General features: G+C 49.7%; 1 protein-coding gene across 1 annotated transcript; it reads right to left on the reverse strand.

Annotated features, from left to right (window-relative positions):
• Positions 1-1,611: 1,611 nt before the first annotated feature.
• Positions 1,612-7,105, reverse strand: CYSLTR1 (cysteinyl leukotriene receptor 1). Its single transcript, XM_053990227.1, has 2 exons — positions 7,091-7,105; positions 1,612-4,712 (listed from the first exon to the last, which is right to left on the reverse strand). The coding sequence occupies exon 2, from the start codon at positions 4,667-4,669 to the stop codon at positions 3,629-3,631; it is 1,041 nt and encodes a 346-aa protein (XP_053846202.1). The 5' UTR covers positions 4,670-4,712; positions 7,091-7,105; the 3' UTR covers positions 1,612-3,628.
• Between the last annotated feature and the right edge of the window lie 2,285 nt (positions 7,106-9,390).

Genomic DNA, 9,390 nt, shown 5'->3' on the forward strand with positions numbered 1-9,390 from the left:
TTCATGCCTAGGGATGGGGAGGGCCAGGAGGCACCATGCTCGAAGCAGGAATGAGAGGAAATCTCTCTTTATTGCCAGTGCTTGGACTTTATTACTCATTAAACTGAAGGGCTGCTGGCTTCTCACATCCTGCAGGAATTTTATGGGAAAGCAGTTTATGGAATTAGGGTGAGCGTGTCCCGTGTGCAGTTTCTGATCTCCCCAGCTGTGCCTGTGTGGCAGCTCCCTTTCCTTTGGTGGGAGACAGGCAGGACCATTCCATTCCCACATGGATAACCAGTTTCTTGCAGAGCTTTTCATGCACAGCTGTGCTGGTTTGGTCAGAAATAACCCTCCCAGACACACCCAGGCCAAACTGGCACGAGGAGGTGATGCCCAAGGGCTGTACTCACCACCAGCTCCCAGTGGAAGCTCTGCAGGTCCATACAGTCATCCTATGGAAAAAGTAATCATGGAACAGTCATCCTATGGAAAATCAGTGGGTTTTAGGCAAACTCGAGAGTGCAGTTGGAGCCCAAGGCAGGAGGAGGGTACTGGGTCCTTCCCAGCTGGGTCATCCATCCTGAGAAATAGGAAAAACCAAAAGGAAGGCAGAGAGGGGAAACCCAAAGATTGTGAAATAAAATACAGGCAGGGGTGGGAGGGGAGGAACGAAGGGGTCAGCACCAGAGGAAACAGGACAATGACAGGAGAGGAACTGGGACTGGACTAAATGAAAAGAGGAAACCTCGGCAGCCACAGGCGGCGGCTCCGGGAAGGGCTCAGCACTAGGGGACACCATTGGACCAGAAACTGCAGCAGAAAACAGCCCCGTTTCAAGCAAAAACCCAACCCACTCACTTTCGTTTTCTCTGCGTCTCTGTCACCGCGCCAGGGTGACGCTCGGTCCCCAACTCCCAGCTCCGGACACGTTGCACAGCCCCTAAAACCACCGCAGCTCCTAACTTGCCCCATCCCAGTAACAATCCCTGTTTCTCTGCACAGCTTTCGAAACCTCCAGGTTCCTATTCCTGTTCAAAACCTGCCCGGGATTTGCTGCCAGGGTGGCGCTTTGGTCCACAGGGCAAAGGCACACGCAGGGACACTGTCACCTGGAGCTGATGGCAAAGTCCCTCCTCACCCCTCTGGGCTGAGCTTTATACACCCCCCTGCAGACCCTGCAGCTGCTTTGGGGAAATCCAAGGAGAAAACATTCCCAGCAGACTTTTCCGTGCATTTGTGATGTGTGACCACACAGAACAGACAAAAATCCCACTCACCAAGAGCATCCCTGTCCCTCCAGCTGTCTTCCCAGCATCCCAACATGGATAAATCCCAATTTATCCATGTTCCAACTGCTTTTTGTTGGGCTGCTCCACCACTGCAGGGTCTACCAAGACCACCAGAATTATTTTGGCTCCATCAGGTCCCCAAACAGCAGCTCCAGGTGGTGGCTGAATCCTGGGAAGTTGGGCTACAGCAAAGTTCAGTTTGGCTGGAGCAAAATAACTCCCCCAACATCTCAGCAACATCTGTGCTGCTCTAAGTGTTTGTTACACCATTATAAATTATTATTATTAAGCAAATATTACAGTGCTGTGTGCAAATAAAGTTTTATTGTAGGGAAGAAGAATCTGTAACAGACTTTCAAACAAGCTACAGAAAACAGTAATTAAAATTTCACTTGCAATGTTTTCGTTTGGTTTTCAGTAAAGTTTTTTAAAACAGGCATTCCTATTGCACAAAAAAAAAAAAAAAGCTGCCATTTCCTTTGCCATTAACATTGTCACATTCAAATAAAAAAGGCAAAAGGTCAAAAAATACATCTGGTACAATAAAAACGCTTTGCAATATATACATATATTTATACACACTTAGCTTTACTGTACAATATTTTAAACTTTGGGAATGGGCATATTCTGCATATTCTGAATAAAAATCCATGAGGATTTTTTACAGTTTTACAATGCCCTTAAAGCCTGGAGACACAAGTGGAATACTCAGTGCTGACCCTTGAAAATGAGTTTTAGCCAATTCATTCACATTTTTTCCCTGAACAATTTGCAGTTCTGGCTTTGAACCCTTGGCTCTGCCCTCCTGGGGGTTTATGGGGTCTCTAACTCTACTCTACAGCAGCAGCTTTCAGCCCTCTACTGCTTTATCCTTCAAATTTTACAAAGGAATTTCAGATCTCCTTGGAAATTCACATCCATCATTTCTCCTGCAGGTGAATTTGTTTTTTTTAAGTGCCTTTTGCTGAGCTAGGCCTGTAGTGCCAAGAGAGAATTCACACTCCAATTATCTGTACAGATAATTTCTCCAGCAGATGCCTGTGCAAGCCAAACTCCTTTTGCTCACTGTTATTCTTCACTACTAAAACTGTTTTCTTTATTCAAGATAACATCGAGTAATTTCATAAATACCATGTCCAAACACACTTTCAGTTGGAGAAGGAGTTGATAAATGAACAGCGAGGTTTAATCCTACAAGAATTTCTATTTCTGTCGGGATGCGTCGCACATTTCCGGCCGAGCTCTGCTCCAGAAGAGCTGGAGCTACCTTCCTGCAGATCTCCTGGAAAAGTACAGGAATGTTTCCCTCCATCCAAGAGTTTGAAGTTTTTCTTTACAAAAGAAAAACAGCCCAATGTTTTTTGCAGCATCACATCTCATCCAGACTCAGATTTTGAATCTCCAGCTCTTCCTAAAAGTCTTTCCAAGGGCCTCGTGTTACCTCTTTGCTGTGAGGTGTGGGTGAGGTGAACACTCTGGAACAGAATCAAACATCCTGGAGGTATTTTTTTATATTTATTATTAATTTAACACCCTTGGTCAATAGTTGAGAAAGGCAAATCTGACTCCAAGCATGCAGAGCTCCACTTTTACCTAAAACTTCCCCAAAAAATGGAGTGATATTCTGAATCCTGCAGCCATCACTTCAGGACCAGTCCCACTGAAATAAGGTTCCCTCTTATCCTTATTCCTAAGTTATCCTGCACAGTAGGATACTGCAATTTTACAACTGATCACACAGATTTCTCTAGAAACTGGGAAAACACTGGCAAATCTGCTGCCCACCAAAGCCTCCTGAACTGCTCAGTGTGGGTGAGAGAGGGGCCCACCCTGATCTGCAGCCCAGGCACAGCCCTGGGAGCCTAAAACACGCATAATGATCATAGAAACCAAAATCCAGAGGCAGCTGGGAGCAGGGCAGGAATTATCCTGGCCTTGCTGTGTAAATAACTTGGTGGCTGTTTGAAGTTCCAGTGAAAACTCTGCCCTTGCTGTTTCTCAGGAGCTCCCCACGTGCCGCAAGCTTTGTGTACATTTCCCGCTGGCTCGGGGAATTAACGCTCTTGGAAAGTTGTGAAACGAAGCAAATGCCCAAATACAGCCTTGGAAGGGGTTTGGGAGTTCAGCAGCAGCTCCACAGCTTGCTGTGCTGGTGGTGGCTGCTCTGTCCCACGTGGCTCTGGGGGTCCCAGGGACTGCCCAGCCCCAGCAGTGGCTCTGTCACCAAGTACCACAAACCAGGGACTGTCCACAGTTATTTAACTGCAATGAAGGCTTGAAAGCCTCCATCCCGTCTTCTGGAAGAGTTCGGAGATCTCCATCCCCCACCAGAGCTCTGAGGGGAAAGTTTAACCTCCTTACAAAGGCACAACAGCTGCCTTTCCATTCTCCCTCTGGCTTTCTCCAGAGGGTTCCTCGTCCTTGTCCTTCAAGGAGATCTTTTTCCTGAAGGCTTGCGACAAGCTGGAGGAGGACGCCTTCCTCAGCGTGGTGAGTCTCTGCCGGAAGTTTCCCCCGGAGAAGAAGTAGAGGAGGGGGTCAAAGCAGCAGTTGGCAGCTGCCAGGGGCAGGGTGACGATGACGGCTTTCTGCAGGAACATGGTGTCCCCGCAGCCGGGGCCGCGCAGGCGCAGCGCGTGCAGGTGCACCGTGCGCAGGACGTGGTACGGCATGAAGCTCACCAGGAACGTGGTGGTGACAATGACGATCATCCACACGGCCTTGCGGCGGTTGGCCTCGTTCTTGCGCAGGGAGTTCCGCAGCAGGGTGCGGATGATCATGGTGTAGCAGATGGTGATGGTGATGAAGGGGAAGATGAAGCCCACGAAGAGGGCGATTAAATTCAGGATCACCACCATGTTTGTCTTATGGGAATTTTCCGGCGGTTCGAAGCACTTGGTCTTGTTGCCGTGCTGGTACGTCCCGTTCCGCAGGAAGGGCGCGCTCGTCAGGGTGACGAACACCCAGATGCCAATGCACAAAAACTTCGCCTTCTTCTCCGACACGAGCTTGATGTTGCGGACCGGGAAGACGATGGCGATGCAGCGGAAGAAGCTCATGGCCGTCATGAAGAAGATGCTGCAGTAGAGGTTGACGTAGAGCGCGTAGGACGAGAGGCGGCACAGGAAGTCGCTGAAGAACCAGTGGCCCTTGTGCACGTAGTAGATGACGCGCAGGGGCAGGGTGAGCACGCACAGGAAGTCGGACAGGGCCAGGTTGAGCATGTAGATCTGGAAGGCCGTTTTCTGCCGGTACGTGCGGATCAGCACGTACAGCACCACGCCGTTCCCCACAAAGCCCATGATGCTGATCATGGAGTAGAGCGTGGAGTAGACGCTGTTGCGGAAGTCGTCGATGGAGTGGTGGTGGCACGACAGGTTGGGGGACAGCGCTGTCATGGTGCCCGGCTGAGGCACCAACTCCCTGGGGATGGTGTCAGGCCTGGTGGGGGGAAATGCAGGTGAGGTAAAGCAGCACAGGAAAATAAATACCCATGATGAAATAAGAGGAAAAGCTTGTCATCTCTCTCAGGAGAGCGCTGAGAAGGGGTGTGGATCTGACCCACCCCCACTGCATCCATTCTTCAGCAGGTACCAATAACTGGCTATGAGTGACAAAATGTGGCAGAGTCACGGAATCACTTCACGGGACCATGGAATACTTAAGTTTGGAAAAGACCCTTGAGACCATCCAGCACCACCACCAGGATCACCACTAATCCACGTCCTCTAGTGCCACATCCGTACGTTTTGGAACATACGATGGCTCCAGCACCTCCCTGGGCAGCCTGTTCCCGGGCTTGATGAGCCTTTTGGTGAAGGATTTTTTTCCTAACATCCAATCTAAACCTCCCCTGGTGCAACTTGAGGCCAAGACATCAGGACATTAAAGCATCAAAAAATCTCTTAACTCCTCATGGACTGAGGCGGCTACTCAGCAAAACAGCAGAGAGGGATAACAAAGGTGACAACAGCACTAAGGAATTTAAAATAGGAGGAGTGGTCCTGGACCCTAATAATTGTTCAGCCCCGATTCTCCTCTTTTTTATTTTTTTATTGTTTTTCAGTTTCTAATGGTTCAAACACAGAACTTCCCTTGCAGCTCGAGACCAGAACTGCAGGACAAGAGCCAGCTGAAATAACAGGACACCACAACAACAGCAACAAAAGCAGAAGCTGGGTCAAGATCAGCCATGAGAACCCACAACGCTACCATGAATAAGCTCGAAATTGCTGATAAATGCATTTTCACCCATACAAATAACTTGGCAGTATTAGATTCTCTGTCTGCCCCCAGGACTTACTGAAGTCAGAATTCAGAACTGCTCTGGGATGCTCAAGGCTTCCAGGTGTCAGTTAAATTTCAGCTATTTTGGTGTTTGTACTCTTTTAAAAGAGTCCTTTGATTATCTGCAATGCACAAACGAATGAAAGCGGAGCAGGTGTCAGCGAGGGGACTGTCACCACCCGAGGGTAGAGGAAGTGATGTTCATTAGAAGTCCTGAACAAAGCCACCAGTCCACATGTCAAGGATCTTTTATGCTTTTATTACATTATGGCATTAACTCCAGCAACCAGCCCACAGTTTAAACAACTACTCGACATATTTGTCCAAAAGACAAGCAAGACTTGTTTTCTATTGTATTTCTAAATATAATTTGAGTTTTGCAACCAAAAAGAAACTGATGTTTACAATCCAACTGCTTAAGTGTGAGAGAACATCACATCCAGAAATGCCTCTGTAAAAACCAACAAGAATCCCACAAAAGAGCATTTCCCAGCTGAGGCTTTACATTTGCATCGTGAATTGAAGACAAACATTGCTTCTGCCACTTTTTTATTTGTACTTTTTAATTTGTGTGCTAGTGAATTCAGCTCACTGGGTGAAAGGGAACTGCAGTGGATGAGAAATGGCTCCCAAAGGGAGCAAACCCCTGAACTACCGCTATCCTCCCAGTCTGATGCAGCACAGATAAATTTATAGCTTGTCATAGAATCACAGACTGGTTTGTGTTGGAAAGGGCATTAAAGCTCATCCCATTCCATCCCTGCCATGGGCAGGGACACCTGCCACTATCCCAGGTCCCTTGGACACTTCCAGGGATGGGGCAGCCACAGCTTCTCTGAGCACTCTGTGCCAGGTTCTCACAGGAAAGGATTTCTTCCCAATATCCCATCTACCCCTGGCAGTGGGAAGATATTCCTGTGTCCTGTCCCTCCATCCCTTGTCCCAAGTCCCTCTCCAGCTTTCCTGGAGCCCCTTTAGGCTCTGGAAGGGGCTCTAAGTTTTTCTTAGATCCTTCTCTTCTCCGGGTGAGCACCCCCAGCTCTCCCAGCCTGGCTCCAGAGCAGAGGCTCTCCAGCTCTCGGAGCATCTCTGGCCCCCAGTAGATGACACTCCATTTAATTACACAACCCAAAAGCACAAAGCCGCTGCTGTCGTTCGTTCCAAGCACAAACACGAAGCATCCCCATCCCGAGGAACGCTCCGGGCTCTGCATTCCCCATTTGGGGAGGGACGGGAATGCCCCAAAACACCAAACTCCTCTCACAAGCCCCAGATCCCCTCTGCGAGGGGACGGAGCGGGGACACAGGACGGGAACGGAGCGATCATCGCGGCGAGCGGCCGCTAATTAACGCCGCAGCTCATTAGCGGCGCGGCTGCGCTCCGTGGGGGGATCCAGCGGCTCAAACCGGGACGCGGCACAACCGGGGGGCACCGAGGCAAAGCCCCCTCCCCTCATCCCGGGACTCCCGGGACCCCCCAGCCCCAGTGCAGCCCCAGTGCAGCCCCAGTGCAGCCCCAGTGCAGCCCTTACCGGAGCGCTGCGGGGTCGGAGCGGGCGCGGATCTGTCCCGGGCGCGCCCCCGCCGCTCTTAAAGCGGAGCGCGCCCCCGATCCCGCCCCCGATCCCGCCCCGGCCCCACGGGGACCCCGAAACCCTCGGCTTTTCCAGGGTTTTCCCACCTTCCGAGGGAATGGCACTTGGAAGCATCCAGCCGTGCCCACGCCCCCCGGTCTGGAGGGAACTGGCGGGGTCCCCTCCCTGTTTTTGTCCTGTGAGAATTTTACTCCTGCTTGTAACTGGCAGGGAGCTCACCTCTGACATCAGTGTTAACAACATTGTTTAGAAATAGTTTTTAGGAGACTTTTCGATGTTGGTCTCTTGAGAAGGAAAACAGAATTCTCACGAATTCTCACGGATGTCTGTTCTTCCAGCATCTCAAAATATTCTATATTTGTCTTTTTTTAAACGACTGTGGCTTTGTCAAGAAAAAAAAAAAAAAAAAAAAACCAAACCAAAAAATAACTAAAAAAATCCCAAACCAAAAATAAAAAATACCCCCCAAACAAAACCAAACAAACTCCACGGCTATATCAAATGAAGTATTACTTTTCTAAATTTTGAATATTTTAAGTATGGGCTGTCCCACTCTGAATTTTCAATTTATTACAATGGCTTTCTTTTGAGGACGTATAATATGCTGCTCCTACCTTTTGCTAAGGAGTTAAGGAATTCTTCAATTCTCCCATCCCCAGATTTGATGGAATGTTGATGGTCACAGTGGGTTGGGTAGTGGGAATCTCTTGGCAGCAGCTCTTCGTTTCTCCAGGGCAGTGGGGAATCCTTGGGGGGAAGAAACCTTTATCCATGGTGGGAACAGCTCCAAGCAGCGCTGGAGCATCTGGAAGTGTCCAGGGCTGTGTTGGACAAGGCTTGGAGCAACCTGGGCTAGTGAAGGTGTCCCTGCCCATGGCAGGGATGGGGCTGGATGGGCTTTAAGGTCCCTTCCAACCCAAACCATTCCATGATTAAAGCCAGCCCTGCTGAACTCACCATGTGGGTCACTGTCCTCATGGACATCTCCCTGTCCTCGTGGGCATCCCTGGTTCCCACGTCGTGCTGATGTCCCCAGGCTCAGCCTGTCCAGCTCTGTTCCAGGTGCTGGCAGCAGTGACCCCACGTTTCTGTGAAGCTCTGAAGCCACACCAGCACAGCTCTCCCACGGTGTGTGACTACCTGGGAGAATTCCCAGCCATTTTTCCTGCCCCAGCTCCATTTTTATGGCTGCTTTTGGAGTTTCCAAAGCCACGGTGCTGTGGACGTGGCAGTTTCTCTTTGACCTCACTCTCCATGAAGAATGAAGGTGTGTGAGAAGGAAATGCACCTTTTCCCTCTGCCCTTCCCAAAAACTTCCCACCCTTCCTCACCCACCCATGCCCACGAAGCCTGTCCAGCTCCCAAGAGCTGCTTGGCAGCATATTGGGAACAGTCACATTGCAGGATCACAGGATAGTTCAGGCTGGAGGGCACCTTAGGAGATCTCCAGTGCAACTCCTGCTCGATCCAGGCCAGGCCAGGCTGCTCAGGGCTTTGTCCCACCTGATTTTGAAGACTTTCAAGGATGGAGGTCCAAAAGCCTCCAAGGCTGGACAATTCCTTGCACTGCCTGCAATCTCCTGTGCTGGGAGCTGCCTCTGGAGTTTGTTTTAATTATGGTGCACATTCTGCTGTTACTCCAGCCATTCTTCTGCTTTTTTGCTACCTTTTTCTGGCCGTTCCTTCTGCTTTTTGCCACTCAGTTATTCCTTCTCCTTTCCTTTTTATTTTCTTTGTATTTTTTCTGTTCCTTTTTCTTTTCTGCCTTTCACTCTCAAGAACAGGAAGATTTCTAGTTGCAAAGTCACACTGAGGTTGATGTGGGATCGAGGAGGCTGCTGCTGCTCCAGATGTGCTGGAATTGCAGCCAGAGTTTTGGTGGGAAGGGTTTCCAGGCTGAATCCAGGAGGAGCTCAGACTGCAGCTCTGACACAATGTGGCAAAGATGACACGTGGAATGTGGGGGGTCCGGACTGCGCTACCTCCCTGATTTATCAACTTGTGAGGAGATCCAGAGGAGAGCAAGGGGAGGGGAGGACTCCTAAAAGAGTCTTGGATGAATTCCCAGAGGAATGAGGGTGAATGAAATCCCAACAAAGCAATCCCCATCAGGTCTGATAAGAGCAATTTGATGCTGGGGCTGTAACTCGTCTGATTCCCTTTCCAGAGGACAATGGGATAAGGAATAAAGACACAAATGAGGCTTTGGAAATCTGTCTGGGACCATCCAAATCTGG

The sequence above is a fragment of the Vidua macroura genome, chromosome 14, assembly GCF_024509145.1.
Source record: "Vidua macroura isolate BioBank_ID:100142 chromosome 14, ASM2450914v1, whole genome shotgun sequence".
In the NCBI taxonomy this organism is placed as follows: Eukaryota; Metazoa; Chordata; class Aves; order Passeriformes; family Viduidae; genus Vidua; species Vidua macroura.

Bases quoted from the DNA above. Each gene is read 5' to 3' on its own strand.
- CYSLTR1 (XM_053990227.1), bottom strand. From the start codon at position 4,669: ATGACAGCGCTGTCCCCCAACCTGTCGTGCCACCACCACTCCATCGAC.